The sequence below is a fragment of the Alligator mississippiensis genome, chromosome 1 (assembly GCF_030867095.1).
Source record: "Alligator mississippiensis isolate rAllMis1 chromosome 1, rAllMis1, whole genome shotgun sequence".
Classification (NCBI taxonomy): domain Eukaryota; kingdom Metazoa; phylum Chordata; order Crocodylia; family Alligatoridae; genus Alligator; species Alligator mississippiensis.
In genome coordinates, this window is record NC_081824.1 from 175,276,789 (window position 1) to 175,294,458 (window position 17,670).

The following is a 17,670-nucleotide window of genomic DNA, read 5'->3' on the forward strand; positions in this document are numbered from 1 at the left end:
GATAGGAGAAGGTGGCGGTGGGTATCCTTGAACAAAGAACTCAGTAACTGTTAAAAGCCAGCAGTATAACTGGGAGGGGGGCACCTCTGATGGGAGGCTGAAAAAAATAAAATAAAATCAGACACCACTGCAACTAGCAGCTGGCCATGCCACTGTTGCCCAGGGTGTGCAGCTGCCCTGTTATGCCTCTGTTAAAAGCTGCAGCTCTGAAGCTGAAGGGGAAAAAGACACTGAAATTTGATCCCCTGCAGTGCAGGAGTACCAGGCCTAGGTTGGCCTAGCTAAATAATGAGCAAGGGAAAGGCCTAGCTAAGGTAAGACATTCTGGGGCACACACACACACACACACGCACGCACGCACACACACACCACTTGATATTTTTACTTTTCTCTCTCCAGTTGCTGCACTCCTTTGGACACATAAATAAATGTTTTTATTCACCTCTTGTCCTCAATGCTCAAAGAGAAGTCTGTAGCCACCGCACAACCTAACTGGACCCACTGAAGACGGTTGGTGAAGTGGGCTGCTGAAACCTGGGGATCCCGATGTAAAAGTGGGGTGAATCATGAGTTTGCACTCTGAAAGAAGTGCAGCCACTGGGCCTGTACCTTGCAAGGCTATCAGAGAGAAGTTGAATAACTTGTCAAAAATACAGCTTGTCAAGGAACAATGATGCACGGTCTGATTCCCTGCCTTCTCAACAGACTTTTTCTTGCCCTCTCGTCTACCTCCCAACCCCAGCTCACGAGGGACAATCAGCATCTCTAAATCAAACATTCTTCCCCATGAGCCTTCACTCCCAGGCTGGGACCATCACTCAGGGCATTGTTCATGGAAGGGGGACACTAGTTCAGAAGGTGTCACTGCTGCTCTTGGAAAAAGCAAAAAGCAAAAATTGTCTGACATCGTATCTTGGACCACCTCCAAAGTTGGGAGAGAGATCAGATGAGGTGAAATGCCCTTCCTCAGAAGACCCGAGGAAGAGCTGGGGAAAGGCATTGTGTACCCAAAGGCTTGCCTACCTCTCCTGACTATGGAATTAGTCCAGTAAAAGGTATTAGGAAATACACCTTGCGTCTCACATATTCTCTGGACCCAAACAGCTGCAACAACACTGCCAAATCATAAAAAGAGTGGCAGCTAGCTTTAATGATCCTGTTGTCCATATTTGCATGGAATACATCATTTCTATGGGTGATGAGGATCTTCTGTTCCCAAACACACAAGGTGACAACCTTAGCTGATACAAATAGCAGAACTATGCTAGTTCCATTGACTGGGGATCTGACCACCACCTTCTAGCAATTGAGCTAAAGGAGAATCTCAGCAAGGGCTTTGTCCATAAGTTATCATCTCCCTTCAGTTTGTTTTTACTAGACTGAAGGGCCTGTTATTACAGGGTGTTAGAACCTGCCCATGCAAGAACCTGCTCTTTGACACCTCCTGGCATTAGATCACTAAATCCCCCTGACCACAAACTCTGGAAGGCCACATGTTCAGCAACACTTGCACTGGTCCAGTTCTATGCACAACACACTTCTGACCTACTGGGTGCTTCCCACTGCACAGGGTGAATAACAATAAATAACACCTGGTTCCCTCAAAGCAATGGGCTGTCCTTCCTGAAGGTCGGCACAAGGTTATAATGCCCAAACTCGGGGGTTCGTGGAATGCACCATTGTTCACGGTGGCTAGAAAATCCAAAAGAGGGAAAGAGGAAGGAAGAAGCTTCCTCACACAGCCCACGCATCGGTAGCCTAAGTTGGCTGGCAGACTCTTAAAGCAATTTCACACAGACAAGAAAAGACTTGTGGGATTCTACTCTTGCCTTTTTCAGTCATGCTTACTGTCCCACGTCTACCCCTCTCACATACAAGCACTGGGTCTCCAGCAAGCCCCTTGGATAGACCCCATCCTTTCACATCCAGCCTGAAGAAAATATCCCAGCCTAGCCTGGCGTTGGCCAGCCATTAACAGAGCCCCACAATAGGTTTCTCTCCATCTCTGTATTTTAAAGCTCATAGTTTTGCTCATGTGGCTGAAAGACGGATTATTCATGCTGCCTTTTGAAGGACTGTCATGGAAGATAAGCTTCCTCCTTTTGTTTTCCTTCATCATGCAAGCACACAGACAGCAGCTTGCAAGCATTTCAGGAAGAACCAGGGAGGGGATTTACCATGGGAAGGACTCTACAGTAAGTTGCTATGCACACTTAGCAGGAGGAAAAAGTTAGAGGGAAAAGGATATGGGTGATGCCTGCAGACCTCCTAAATCCCCCCCAGCTGATTAAGGGGATGTATTTCGAACAGGCTGACAAAAGGGTGGAAACAAGGAGAAGCGGCTCCTAGAACTTGGAGAATGCCGACTTCAGTACTTCTAACAGTACCAACTTCAATTCATGTGGCCACAGAGTAGGGGAGAGGAAAGGTGCTGCTACCATCAGAGAACGTCACCCTACTTTTTCCTTTGGTTCCCAAACTTTCAATACACACACTGCCACCTCCTCTGGGACAAGTTTCCGCATTACCACCCTAACCTGCTTATTAAATAGTTGTGCTGAGCAGAGATCACTTGGTAGGACGTCAGCTCATCTGACAATTTTCAATGACTCCCCAGCATCTCCTGGGCCCCTCAGTCAAACAAGCACAATCACAGCCTTACAGCATTTGGCACAAATAGTGTAATTGATAACAGTGTTTCCAACCCACCCACCCCCTCCTCAGAAGATCTAGACAGGGCACCTGCCAACCCCAAGGGATGTTTTATTAGCTGATAAGAAGCTCCCTGTGTTGGGAGATCTTGCTTGACAATCACCTCTACTCAGCCACGCAGAATCACATTAGTCAGACACACAAACACGAGTAACAGTATCCTACAGTCAGGCTGGAAAATGCATTGTACCAGGCAACACAGATGTTTCAGGCATCCCAAATAAATCCCAGTTTAACCCTTTTAGGGGGCTGCTGGATGCAAGTTTTCCTTCTTCTTTCGATTTACATCAAGCCTCTAGTATTTCATGGAGAAGTGAGCTGTATGTTTTGTCATCCTGGATCAGTCCTCAGGTCTTTCTGAGCAAGTTGTCTCTGAAGTAAAACTCAAAGCCTTAATGTTAGTTACTGAGCAATCTCAGCTCACATGAGAGACCACTGTTGGAAAACAGGACCCTCAGGGATTTGAGGTGACCCTAGGGGGCTCCACATCCTTTCCAGTGAGCACCAGATCTTTCCCAGTAGCTCTCCATTTGGGAGAATTTGAACTTTAAGCACAAGAGCCAGCCAAAAACCCCTCCCATTCACACATACACTGTCTGGTCCAGAGGAAACAGGTTTGTGTGTCAGAGGGCTGCATAGTTACATCCAAACATTGCAGCTCAACCCAGCCATACCCACAACAAACTGGGATTGTTTTTGATTTGCAACATCCTTACAGGTCAGACTCAGGCTATACCAGAGAGGTAGCTAGCAACCCGACAAGCAAACAGGGTGACCACGGCAAATAGGATACACTGAGCTAGAGCAGGGGGTGACAAGTAGATAGTCTGCAGGTTGGACACAGCCCCCCCGAGGTTGGTCATCTGGTCCACTGCGTTTTCCCAAAGCTTATGGCTGTTGTGAAAGGACTTCTCATCATAGTCAGCAAAACCACTGTGTTGGTGCAGGCAGCACTCAGTGAGTTAACAGAGCAGCCAGTGAGTTAAGAGTTACAGGAGGTAGGCATCCTCTCACCCCCGCCTCTCCTTCCCCACTCATTAGCCCTTTTCATGTTGCTGAATTTACCCTTGTCAATTGGCCAGTGGCAGCAGCTACAGTACAGCAGCATGAGCCTGTCCCTATACCTGGCAGCTGCTATGTTAACCCCCGATGCTGGCAGAGAATTTGGCTGCCAGCTGAACCGAGTATGACACCCCTTAAGCTACAGCCCCCGACTTGCTTTCTCAGGTGAAAAAGTGAAAGCTCCACTTTTCTGCATGAGAGAGTGACCTCACTCTGCTGTGGCATGCCTGCAGGTTGACTGAAGAATGCCATGGACTTGAGTGACCATCTATTCCTAGTCTCAAAACTAGACGCCCACTTGCCAAGTCCCCAGCTCACCAACTTTGCCTGCTTTCCAAAATGTGGGAGGGGGAGGGAGTGCTAGAGCATGGTGAGAGGGTGTAGAGGAATAGGCTAAACAATTTGTTTGCCCAAAATGACAGGATTCCCAGGGCAGGTGTTTAAAGAGGAATTATGACAAGGCTGAATGGTCACAAAATCCTCCGTGACTGTTTCAGGCTGGACATAAGGAAGAACTTCTTTACTGTCCAAGCCCCCAAGGTCCGGAATAGCCTGCCACCGGAGCTCATTCAAGCACCTACTTTGAACACCTTCAAGAGACATTTGGATATTTATCTTGCTGGGATCCTATGACTCCTGCTGACTTCCTGTCCTTTGGGCAGGGGGCTGGACTCGATGATCTTCCAAGGTCCCTTCCAGCCCTAATGTCTATGAATCCTATGAGAAACAGGATGTATAGTTATCCTCTCGTTGAGCAGAGAGAAGTAGTTAGCTGTGTTAATCTGAAGCCAGTCAGAAGGCAGGTTCCCCTGAACAAGTATTGTTTCATAAAAAACAGCTGAAGGGGTGTTTTATGGATAAAATATCCTCACAAACAGTCTATGGATCCATCCCTCCATCCTCTCAGGCTGTCACCTGGGCTCTCTCCCTCCCTAGTACATACGCGTCTGACACCATCACCTACCCCAGCAACCAGGGGCTAAGGACAGACATTCAAAAAGCCTGAGCCTGAATTGATTCAATCTTTGCAGGTTAGTCTAACCTGGCTAGGCTGAATCAGTTTGTAACCATAAAGACTTCCCCTCTGGACTAAGGAAATGCAGGCACATGCCTGCAATGGCTCAGGCTAGAAGCTGGGGGTCAATAGAGCAGCCCTCCCTTCCCTTCTACAGTACTGAGCTGAGGGGGGGGCAGGGCATGGCCAGGCCCTGACAGGATGCTCTGATTAGGGAGGGGTTCCCCCCTCCCCTCATTCCTTGATAACAGAGCATTTATCAGCTCTGTTATCAGCATTCAGCACCCCATCAGAAAACAAAGCCTCACTCATTAGTTCATGCTCTTCTTAAACAGCTTTTTCCAAAGGAAAGAATGCAAGGATATTACCAGTTTACCTGTTAATTAGCTCCAAAAAGCCCTAAGCAGACACTGTCCTGTCTGCCTTACACAGACACCTCTCAGCATTAGCTAGCATACCACATGCTGCCTATGGTCCATGCTGTGGGAGAGGGAAAGAAGGGATCCCTGCTTAAGCAGTGGGGGGGGGGGGGGGGGGCGGGAGGAAGGCAGAGAGGAAGGAGGGAACACAGAAGCCAGGCAGATCCAGCTGTGCCTGCAAGTTTCTGCTGGAGCTCCAGCCAGGGAGCAAAGGGGCCCAAAACTGGATGCAGTACTCCAGCTGTGGCCTCACCAAGGCCAAGTACAATGGAAGAATGACGTCCTGGGATTTGCTTGAGAAGCATCTATGGATGCAAGCCAGCGTTTTGCTCACTTTACTAGCCACAGCATCACATTGAAGGCTCATGTTCATCTTGTGGTCAATCATGACCCCCAAGTCCCTTTCATCTGTAGTGCTAAATAGCGTAGCACTGCCGAGCCTATAAGCATTCTGCAGGTTTTTCCTCCCCAGGTGGAGAACCTTGCATTTTTCAGTGTTGAACACCATCAGGTTCTCCTCCACCCATTTCATGACCCTGTCAAGATCTGCCTGGATCACCCTCCTGTCCTCAGGTGTGGATGCTTTACCCCAGAGTCTGGTGTCATCAGCGAACTTAGCCAGCCCACTGCTGACACCAATGTCCACATCATTGATGAAGATGTTAGAAATTAAAGGCCCTAGGACAGAGCCTTGAGGGACCCCACTGGTCACAGGGCACCACGACAATTGACTTCCATCAACCACCACCCTCTGGGTCCTGCCGCAGAGCCAATTCCCCAGCCAGCGGATCGTAGTGAGGTCAAGACCGTAGTTAGCCAGTTTTGCCAAGAGGTGATCATGGGATACCAGATCGAAGGCTTTTTTAAAGTCAAGATATATGACATCAACCTCTTCCCCCTTGTCCAGGTGATAGGTCACCTGGTCATAAAAGGAAATGAGATTGGCCAAGCAAGACCTATCTGCAACAAACCTGTGCTGGCTATCCCTCAGGATATTGCCATCAGCTAGTCTGTTTTGGATGGCCTCTTTGATAATCTTTTCCAAGACCTTCCCCAGGATAGAGGTACGGCTGATGGGCCTGTAGTTTGCCGGATCCACTTTCCTCCCTTTTTTGAAGATAGGCACCACATTGGCCTTCTTCCATTCATCGGGCACTTAACCAGAGCACCAGGAGTTCTCAAAGATCTGTGCCAGGGGCTGAAATATGATGCTTGCCAGCTCTTTGAGTACCCTGGGGTGTAGACCATCAGGGCCAGATGACTTGAAGGTATCCAGCCTGTCAAGGTGTTCCTTCACAACGTCAGCTTTGATGGATGGTAAGGAATGTCCCTTGCCCAGGCCTCCCTGTCCAGCAGTGGGCAGGGGGCTCAGATTTGGCTGAGCACTCCTCATAGACATTGCATAAACAGGCTTGACCCAAATCAGTTAAGTCTGATACTACATTCAACCAGGTTTATCTCAAACCAGTTTCGGCCATTTTCAAATTGGTTTATTTGCAGTTTATATCTGTTCTGTTCCAGGTTTAAACCAGTTTCTGATCACTTAAACTGGTTTATGTATAATGTCTGTCCCTAGGCAGGGTGTGAATAGCAGTATGCGTTCTTAGCAGCCATGTTGTCTTGTGTCATGCTCATGAGTAACAAAGTTGATCTCAGACAACTGTCTGTGATAAAAGCTTTGTTTCATGTGTAATAATTAGGTGACAGGGCAAGGAGGATTTCTCACCTTCCCCCAAGCTGAAATGCAGACACTTTGCCACCACTTTGGAGCAACCAGCTGCCCTGCTGGCACTCCCTTCTCAGACCAGAAATTCCCCATTCAATGAAGGCAGTACCCTTTCAAAGGTTTCCTCTTTAGCCTCGTGCCTATGTACAAAGCTGCAAACTGTGGCCTCCAATGCAGATAAGAAAAATCATCAATCAAAAAAAACCAACAAAAAACCAAAAGCCTGCTTCAGCCGGAAAATAATGTGAAGAATTAAAATGACCTGATCAGGAACGGGTAGGAGGTGGAGGTCTTCTGAATAAAGCAAGCTGGAGGGGACCCCTTCTTGTTCTAATCATCAGGCCAAACCCATTGATCTGCATTGAAACCAGAGGTTCAAATCCAGGCAGTATCAGCTCAATTCATCAGCTCCCCAAGGCAAATCAATGCAGCCTGCTCCATGGAAATCTTAGAAACCAAGTTCTTTGTCTGCTCTGTATAGACATTACAGAGCCCAGGGCATTTTTTTTAAGAAGTTGTTTTTTGTCCAAGTGTCCTTTGTCCTTTCACACAGTAGTGCAGCATGCTGTGTGCCAGCTGGCTGTTGTACTCCACCCTACAGAGGGCTGCACCCCAACTCTTGTATGCACACAGTCCACAGAATGCTATGAAATACAAGACATTATATGCATCTAAATTTATATTATTAACAGAAATGACAGCATACAGGAGCTGAGGAATTTAAGTTAAGCTAAAGAGGGGGCATGGGGTTGGGGGAGGGGGCAGGGGAAGAGAGAAGAGGACTCTCATGCCTATCCTTCTTCCCCTCAGATTGGGAAAGGAATATAATTTTGTACATGTCCTTTCACCCTGGTGGCATTCTCTCCCAGGAACAACAGGATACCACTGTGAAGCTGTCAACTTCTTTTAATCCCCTAGAGCAGAGGTGGTCAACCAGCAGCACACATGCCACAAGTGGCACGGGCAGCCTCCGTGTGTGGCACATACAGCAGGGAAGCAGCACAGTGATATATTGGGCAGGGAGCAGAAAGCAGAGCATAAGATCAAGTGAGGAGCAAGGCACAGGGAGCAGAAAGCAGATCAGCAGATTGGGTAGGGGAAGAGGATTAGAGTAACACTTGGGGAGGGATTACTGTGCATCACACCAGCCAAAAAAAGGTTGCCCCACTGCCCTAGTGGACCTCCAGTCACATGTACTCTGTCCTGCCTTCCCTTTATACACTTCTTATTCTGATAGTTAGAAAAGGAAATAACTACGGTAAACATATGATATGTGTTGCTCCATGTTGGCTTGTAATGGTGCATCCATATTTGACCTAGCAGATTTTGTAGTCGTTATGTCCACACATTAGCTCTTAAATAGGCCTGGTCAGGGTGATCCAAGGCCAAAACATTAACATTTTGTTAAAAAGCAGAAAGTTTTACAACACCTAGGATCCACAGAAATGCTGCCAGAAACGAAAATTAAGAAGAAATGTACCACACACCAAACCAAAATGAAAAGTATCCTAGCAAGGTTTTTTTAATTGTCTAGTGCAGCAGTGAGCAACCTTTACAAGCAGTAGAACCAACCTCACTTCCATCCACAGTGGCAAATTAAGACTTATTGGGGCCCTGGGCAAACAGAAAATTGGAGGCCCCCCAACCAAGCGAAGAGAGGTTTCCTCTGTGCCTGCCAGGGGGCCATGACTGGGCCCACCTGGCCTCCTTGGTATGTCTGGGAAGAACCAGGGGGTGCAAGTGCTGCTCAGGTGAAGGTGACCCTGGCCCCAGCCTGGCCCCTCCGCCTGGCAGGTGTCATGCAGCCAGAACCGTGGTCCCCCAGGGCTGTGGGACGGGCTGGGGCCAGGGCCAGCTGGAAGGGGGATGGGGGGCACAGGCTCTGCCTCCAGCTGTCCACCTGCCCCTCTGCCAGCCCCAGGGCAGGACAGGGCTGTCCCATCCTCTCCCAGCAGCACTGATGCCTGAAGCCACCTGCAAGGAGTGGGAGTGGGTGTGGGAGCAAGAGCAGGGCTGCCCATAGATTCACAGATTCATAGATGTTAGGGTCGGAAAGGACCTCAATAGATCATCGAGTCCGACCCCCTGCATAAGCAGGAAAGAGCGCTGGGTTTAGATGACCCCAGCTAGATACTCATCTAACCTCCTCTTGAAGACCCCCAGGGTAGGGGAGAGCACCACCTCCCTTGGGAGCCTGTTCCAGACCTTGGCCACTCTAACTGTGAAGAAGTTCTTCCTAATGTCCAGTCTAAATCTGCTCTCTGCTAGCTTGTGGCCATTGTTTCTTGTAACCCCTGGGGGCGCCTTGATGAATAAATACTCACCAATTCCCTAATAAATACTCACCAATTCCCTCATGTTGCCTCCTGGCAGACGGCCCCAGGAAGCTACTGCCATTGCCCACAGGGAGCCCTGTCCTAGCTGGAGGGGAGGAGGCGCATGCTGCCTGCCCCAGACGCCTGCAGCCAGGGTGCCTACCTGGGCCATGCTGCCCAAGTGTCCCAGGGGGTCTCTGATTGGCAGGGGCCCCTGGGCCCAGGCCCCGTGAGCCTATGCATTAATCTGCCCCTGCCAGTCCAACATAGGCCAGGGGGTTTTAGCAGCACATCATCAGCAAGGGGCTTTGCCTGAATCCGTGCCAGGGCCAGGCAGCTGCACCCACATCGCCACTTCTCCCAACCCCCTGCTCCCCAGCATCAGTGTGGATGCAGTTTCCAACTGGTGGGGAACTGAGCCATGGTCGGGCAGCTGGAAGCTGTGTCCATGCTGCTGCTACTTCTTTCTCCGTACCCATACCTGCCTCCCAGCTGTAGTACAGACACAACTGGAAGCTGCCTGACCCTGGAACAGCTCCCCACTGGCTAGAAGTTGGGCCCACACTGCAGCTGAGGCAGCAGGAGGGTTAGGAGGAATGGCAGCAGTAAGGGCACAGCTCCTCACTGCCCAACTTCAGTATAGACATGGGCAAAGAGAAAGCCCTAAAACCCCGTGGGCTACATCCAGCCCATGGGCCATATGTTGTTGACCCCTGGTCTAGGGTTAAAAAAAATCATGAGTCAGTATCTGAGGACTTTACTTGACATGTGGATAAATAAATTGATTTGGAAAGATCCCACCTGTATTTTCATGAGGTATAACTTGGGATAGCTTTACTGATTTCTCAGGATGTTTTTCCCAGTCCTTCAGTATTTACTATCCTTAAATTCCCAGGTTCTGAAGTCAAGCAACAATGGGATTCTCTGATCATCATGCCACAGGGCAGGCATTATCCAATGCTTCTTTTGAAGCTGGTCCCCTGGACAGCCAAGTGAAGGAGATGAGGGGCCAGAGGGTTGCATTCACACTAGTGTCTGTGGCTTGATGAGGTGGCTGCTGCCCTGGAAGGAAACAGGCCTGGGTTCTTCCCTGTAGCCATGCTTTCCATGGAACAGAAACTTCCCTGCTTCATTTTATCCAATATAGCTAGCTGCACGTAAGTGCCAAAAAGGCCATAAAAACTTCCTTTTAGATGCAAAAAAGGGAATCAGAATTCTGCCCTATGTGTATTCCTAAGCTTAAATCTAGGCATGTATCTTGTGGGTTCTTGCCTCACAAAATGTAATTCTTGAAATGAAAAATTAACCAAAGTATTGTGTAAAGTTTCCAACCAAGAATAAAGAAGAACCTCTCTGGTTATGATTTTACAGCTGAGCCTGGTGATCTTAAGGAAGTGAATTCTACATGATGGGATGAGCTAAATGTGTATGAGTAGGGAACAGAAAGGGATAGAGGAATGACCTCTTTTGGAAACAATGATCAAGATTTCCACCAGCTGAATAAGGACTCTGATAAGAGACCAGGGGATAGTTGAGCACAACGCAACAAGGCTACAAGAAAACTCAGAAAGCAAATACTCTACCCCCACTGTTTAGTGTCACTATATAACTGAAGGAGTAAGGGCACTGCTGTGTGTGAGGATATGGCTATACCGGTTGAGGGTAGGCCTATTTGTCCTGTCTTAGGCGTGGGCCAAGCCCACCATGTAACATAGTAGCCCCCTACAAATTGGGGGGGCTAGTGGGGACAGGAACAACTAAATACTGGGGACAAAAAATGACAAAAGGACGTGCAGGTGGGTCAAAGGTTAAAAAAAGTGCACCCTTGTGGGGGCACCGAGCACAGTACCCCAGACAGTGCCCACCAACTCTCAAAGGCGGCCAGATTGCCAGTGGCTACTGCCCAGTGGTGCTCTGCTCGGAGATGGGAACAGAGGAGACCCAGGAAGACAGCCCCGCAGTCCCCGGGGACCCTCCTGGCCAGAGCCTCCTTCCTGGTGAGATAGACAGCCAGCTTGGCCAGGGCCAGGAGGAGGTTGGCCAGGAGATCCCGAGGCTTGGTGGGGCCATGGATGGGGTGTGCGAAAATACATAAGTGAGGAGGAAAGTGCAGCCAGAACCCCAATAAGAGGTTCTGCTGTATGACGGTAGGAGGGAATGAATGTACTAGGGTTGGTGTAGGCCTGTAAGGTAAGCAGCTGGTGTGGTCACTTCTCTAGCAAACACAGCATACTGCATCCATTGTAAATTTAAGACTAGAACAAAGCACCAGAGGAGTACCGCTTCACTTCATGGGCTGAAACAGAGCAACTACATTCAGAACAGAAATTAATTTTCCAGATACAGGATCATTCAAAAATATTTACAGGTTCAAATATTACTTTTGCTGTTGATTAAGGAATCACTGTGTCCATGAAGTTAAGTATTGCCACAGCATCAATAAAAGGCTTAGCTGGTTGCATCAATCGCACCTTCTGACAAATTGCTTTCTGCACATCATAGACCAAGCATGTCATTGTGATAGCACCCAGGGGCACTGATCAAGGCCCTGGTTCAATGGCCATTGTACAGACATGCAGCTGACAGACACTACCTGCCCCAAACAGCTTGCAATCAAGGTTGGCAACCCTCCTGAAATGCAACCCATTCATACTAAATCTGCCTGCAGGGGCACAAACAGTTAACTGTGGATGAAAAAAAAAGGCATCTGTATGAACAAAAGAAGTCCCGCAAGTGGAAATGCAGATACGTTTAGCCAGAATTAGCCACTCTCCTCTCACTGCCGTACATTTTTGTGTGTTTAGTTACCAGTATCTCATTTGTTCTGTGTGTCTAGGTACAACGGTTGGTGCCACTTTCAGGCATATTTTTGTTTAAAAGTGGCATTGTACAGTTTGGCCTAAATTTCCCACAGCAGCCTCCACAGCAACAAGCATAGGTGAAAATAACTGCCATCATTTAGATGCCTAACCATGCATTTTTGGGATGCAATACTGGAAGCCTAATGGAGGCCCAGCTAACAATGAGTATCCTGGCCCCTGTGGGTGTCTACACCACTTTCAGAACACTTTTGGGGTGGGACTCCCCTCAGCAGGCCCTGCCCATCTGCTTCTACTTGCATGCATCAAACCCAGAACTGTAGTGCCCAACCCCTATAGGTTGAGACCCCTGTCTATCATTCAGGGAGTGCCATTGAGTAGCTTCAACCCTGCATTTCCAAGTTTGGTGCTTGTGACAGAGTGAGTGGGTAAGGCCTGCTTGGCTATATCTCTTCTCCAACAGCGCCTGGATGCAATGTAAGAAGAACCTCTTAATCCGTCCCTTTCCTTTGCAAACCTCGCCTTTGCTTCAGTCAGTAGGACACATACCAGTTCAAACTCCCTTCCTTACTCCCCATTGCTCCCCTAGAGAGCTCTTGCCTGCCCTGCTACTTCAGAGCAGACAGACACCAACACCAACTGTAATGAAAGATAACACCTCAAGCAAGGCATTCTGATGGGACTTGAGCTCTACAGTTGTATTTCAGTTTAGGAATTAGGCCTCATCTCCAGCAAATAATGCCAGATCACTGGGCAACACAGGTGAAAGCGTATGGAAGAGCTTTGTGTAAAGGACTTGTGGCTATTGCTATGAAGTCACCACTGAGAGGAGAAACAGAGCCCAGGACTTCAAGGCTGAGAACAGAAACATCTGCCCAGTAGTAAGTCTATCACCTGGTGTGACAGCAGCACGTATCCTCACTAAGGCCTGCCACTAGGGAGATGGGGTCAAATGCACAAAGCCTTTTAGTAAAGGAGGTGCCAACAGGAGAGCGTAAGGTGTTCAGAGCTTCTATTCTGAGACGCACCAAAAAGCACAGGTGATGGTCCAAAGCCTCTCCAAACTGGTAATCCATGCCAAAAAACAGTTTCCCCAGACTTTAATACTGCCTACTTCCAGTACAGCTAGATATATAGCAACGGCCTGGGCCCTGGATTAAGATACCTCCAGTGATGTCAGAAAGTGTGGACACAAGTGGTGATGAGGGGAAAAAAACGCCAATCTTTTAAAAAACCCAAAAACCTCAGGAGTTGCTTGTTTCAGGTTCTGGCTGGAGATCACCTCTTATTTTATCCCAGCTGGTCTACTCAGGCTTAGCCCATTGCCACCATAAACCCTTAGACCTTGGAAGCTAGATTTTCAAAACAGCCTCAGGCAAGTAATCTGAGCCAAATAAGACCAGTCTATGCAACCCGCATGCTACAAAAAGTGCAAATCCAGAAGGGCAAGGAGAAACGGATACACTTGTAAAGGGTTTAAAACATAAAGGGTTTGTTTGGGGCCAGAAGCTCTGTGGATGTGCAACAAACCGGGCACAACTGTCATCCCTGTGTCGTGTGCAACACAGGAACAGCTCCTTCCATGTGTCCTTTCTGTAACTTTCCCTCCAAGCCCACTCGAGCTAAGAGATCTGGCTGGACACACAAAGGACCGTACAGTATGCTGCCCCATGAAGCAGCTGAGAATGCTGGGCTGAAGCAAATTCCCCCTCCTTGGGGTGCTGAACATCTTCATTATTCCCCTGTGACCTACGAAGAATATTTGAACCCACAGTTTGGAAAATCTGGCTTTCTGCCCAGGCACATTTGTGCCAGTCATTGTAGCAGAAACCACACCAGGTTGCAATGGCACCTTCAAAGGCCTAAGCGTCAGGCTTTGAAGACACCTTGCAAATTGAAGGCTGGGTTTTCAACAGGCCAGCAAAAATGCAGCCCACCTGTTTGCACAGCAAAAGTTGGCACTAGCACGAATAAAATGGCTGCTGACACATGCAGACACATACAAGCACACTTGTTTCTCTGTATGAACAAGACTCCTAAAAGCTTTATGGGCCCTCATGGGAGACGGGTTCTGAATGTCTAATTTGTAGCCCCCAGAGACCTTCCAGGTTTCTGAATGAGAAACAGGGTGTAAAAAACAAGAGGTAGTTACAGCCAAAAAGGCCTGAAGAAAAAGCTCTAGCAAGAGCTCCCCCCCAACTTGCCCTTGCACAGAGCCTGTCCTGCAGTGGATCAATCCATCACAACTCCACAGTAATGCCCCTCTTGTCTCCCAACAAACTCCCTTCTAAGGGCTGTTGTACCCCCTCCTTCCTCAAAAGCAAAAGAATCTGCAACCAAAGAAGAGATGCATGGAGCACAAAGCACTCTGAAAAAAACAGCACCATTTCTCATAAAGTTACAATCCACTTAACCAGAGCTATGGTACAGAAGCACAAATGCATACAAAAGGCTGCACTGTAGGCCAGTGCAAAGGGACCCCAGTTCCCAGGGTAAGCAGTAAGGCCTGCAACTTTTCACAGCACCCTTCTTTGCTTTCAAACCAGGCTCTACCCTCAATGACACCAGTGTACATCAAGGGTGATCCCATTGATCCCAGTGGGGTTCCTCCAAATTTACACTGATTTTGCCAAATCAGAATCTGGCCCTTTTTGTATTCGTCCCACCACCGTTCCATGTTTTTGCAAGTGGTCAATAAATTCCTCCTTGCATTTTGCAGGAAAGGGCTTAGATATCCATTGTCCTTAGCTTGCCGTCCCTAGTTTTCCTTTCAAAATGAAAGAAGCAAAGCAGAAAGGCTGAGAAAGGAACTGATCAGCAAAGTGTGCCAAGCTGCAAACTTTTTATCTGGTTAAGGCCTTCAAAGCCAGGGCAGAGAGAAATGAAATAATACTCAAAAGAAAGGACTTTCCACCTGGCTTAGATCTTTAGGCATTGCTCTGTGATTAGATATAGATAAACAGCAATATAAATAGATATATAGCAATACAAATATGCATGTGCACACGTGCACACACATACTTATCCCATCCTACAAAGTAACTATCCCAGCATGAAAATATGCACCACTTAAAACTACTTTATACTACTACTAGATTAAAAAAATAATATGATTCTGCCTCCATTCCCTGCCACCCCCACACTTCTCTAGTACAAGCTGAATTGGCAAAGGCAACCCTATGTTCAAAGTAGCAGGCTAAAAACATTCATATAGTACAGGCCAGTGCCTATCATGACTCACTGTGAGCTGGTTAAGAGGAAACTGACCCAGAGTATTGAATGTTGAAAGTTAATAGCTTTTATTACCCCTATTATCAATTAACTATAGGGTGTCAAATAAAAGTGCCCAGAGTTTCTCTTACCTTGAGCTGGAAAGGCTGAATCTCATTCAAACTCTGGTTCCTGAGCTTTTTGGTGAGGATCTTCAGCATGGTATTAATCCCAGGAGCCAAGAAAGGGTTAAGCATACACACAGGCACACATCTACAGCCACTGCTAGGCTTGGGGGAACTCAGAAGAGCTCACATTCAGCACCTCCAGGTACACAGAACTCCTAAAAGGAGCAAATCTGCAGCTCTCCTGATTCCAGCTCTGCCCCTGCTTCCCTCCCCCCGCACTCCTTAAAATATATTTCTATGCAACTCCCTTTTCAATGGGAAAAGAAAAAAGGAAAATTAAACTTCCCTTGCTTTTTCAGGCTTCAGAAGGAGTGAAGGTACCAGCTGGCAAGGTCCTGCCAGGGACAGGAGACATTTGGTGCAATATGTTTATTAAGAGATGGAACAGATCTTCAGCAGAGGCCCTGGGCTCTGCTCATGGTAATGGTCTAATATGCCATCTCTTTCTCCCCCTGATGCCTGCTGCTCCAAACAGGCATCCCTCGCCTCTCTCTTTCTCTGTCGCACCCCCCTTTTCCCTCTTCCCCCCCTCATCCACGCTCCCTCTCACACACACTGGCTCTCTGTTTCTCCCTCTGTGTCTTCCAGCAATGTGAAACTTGTAACAAACAGAACACCCAGCCAAGGCTCCCATTGGCCAGGCAAGGAGGACTGTGTCAATTTCAGTGGGCAGGGCTTCCATTTAAAGGGAAACAGAAGGGGGCACAGAGCCACCCTTCCTCCCCCCAAGCCACTGAGAGGATCCTGGAGTGGCAAGATAACAGGTTCCCCCACGTCCACCCCCTCCCACGATAAGCTTTTGAAGGGGGATGTCTGCATATGGGGATTTCAGGAGAGATCATTCCCTGCAGCAGAAGGAAGTGTTTCTATAGCTAGGGAAAATTAGAAAGAAAAGCATCAAGGTGGTTTGCTGCTAGCACTGTCCCTACTCTTCTCTCCCATTTGCAGTCTGATCCTGCTGTACAGTATCACACTGCTGCCTGTGATGCTTTATAGCATCAAGCAACACACGCGGTAGGGCCTGAAATCCAGGAAATCCATCAGCTCTCCGAACCCCCGCCCCCCCCCACCCGCACATAGAAAATGCTTGGATTTCCTTTTACTTTACTTTCAGGAGCAGCAGGGCCCTGTTCTGGAAAGAGAAAGACTGATGCTTCTAGGAAGGCCGAGCAGGCAGGATGATGTGAGCCCAGCCACCAGGATACTGGAAGGTAGAGCTCATGAAGGAATCCCTCTCTGAGTCTGAAGGCTGGAATGGCTCTAGGGTTGCTAATGGGAGATAAAGCCTTTCTCTGCCAGGCTGTTGGCTTGAATTAGCCCATACTGGAAGTGCCTGGAAGTCCTTATTATCTAGCAGGCAGTGGGGGAGAGGGACTTTGTCCAGTTGACAGACATATTCGGCATTATATGGAACATTTGTTAGCGGTCTGCCCACACAGGAGAAGGATCCATCACATGAAGCATCCAGCTCACCCTCCGGCCCAGGACTGAAAGATTTCATAGTCCCTTGCCAACCCCCTGACTCATCCAATTGACCTTGTGCCACATGGACAGCCTAGCAGCAGAAGTCTTTTTTCCCCAGAGCAGGTCCAGAAGGAGCAGTGGCAATACAAACTCATCTAACCCCCCTCCCCAGGGTAAGAGGGTTGTCCAGCATCTTTAACCCATTCTCCTGGATCTCAGTAGCATAACTAAGGGTGGGTGAGTGGGGCAGCAGCCTCAGGCATGTACTTAGGAAGGGCGCCACACTTGCCCTCCACCACAGCAGAGTTGGCACCATAGCAGCAAAGGCAGCTCCACAGAATTGCTCTCTCAACAGCTGCTGGGTGCACAGACACCACACTGCTGCTGTAAGAGCAACAGCCTGGGCAGTCAGATTATACTTTGGCCACAGCAGCAGTAGGAGCAGCAGCAGCCGAGGACTGGTTTTGAGTCCCTAGTGTAGGGAATACCCCTGTGCCCTGCCCACCGCACTCTCAGAACTGCCTTGGTTTTTCAATGCTCAGTGACACCTCTCCCCTATCCGCCACTCTCCCTCAGGGTTTTCCCAGGCACAAACCCTGTTTGTTATGCCTCTGCTGGACCCCACATGTGGTCTTGCCCACAGAGGTGTTAACAGTAGTGTGACAGGGGTATTTTTGCCAGCCGGAGCTCAAAGGAAACCTCCCATACATTTCACACAAGCTACCATATGACCATCTGTA

General features: G+C 48.5%; 1 protein-coding gene across 3 annotated transcripts in view; it reads right to left on the reverse strand.

The window, feature by feature from the left end:
• Positions 1-16,029, reverse strand: part of LOC102566026 (uncharacterized) — a 112,422-nt gene extending 96,393 nt beyond the window's left edge. The window contains exon 1 of one of the 3 annotated variants that reach the window (XM_019483075.2): positions 15,431-16,029. In XM_019483075.2, coding sequence (XP_019338620.1) covers positions 15,431-15,535 — 105 coding nt within the window. In that variant the 5' untranslated portion in view covers positions 15,536-16,029. The remainder of the gene's footprint in view (positions 1-15,430) is intronic. The other 2 variants (XM_014598010.3, XM_006257862.4) reach the window with 2 other exon arrangements.
• Positions 16,030-17,670: the final 1,641 nt, after the last annotated feature.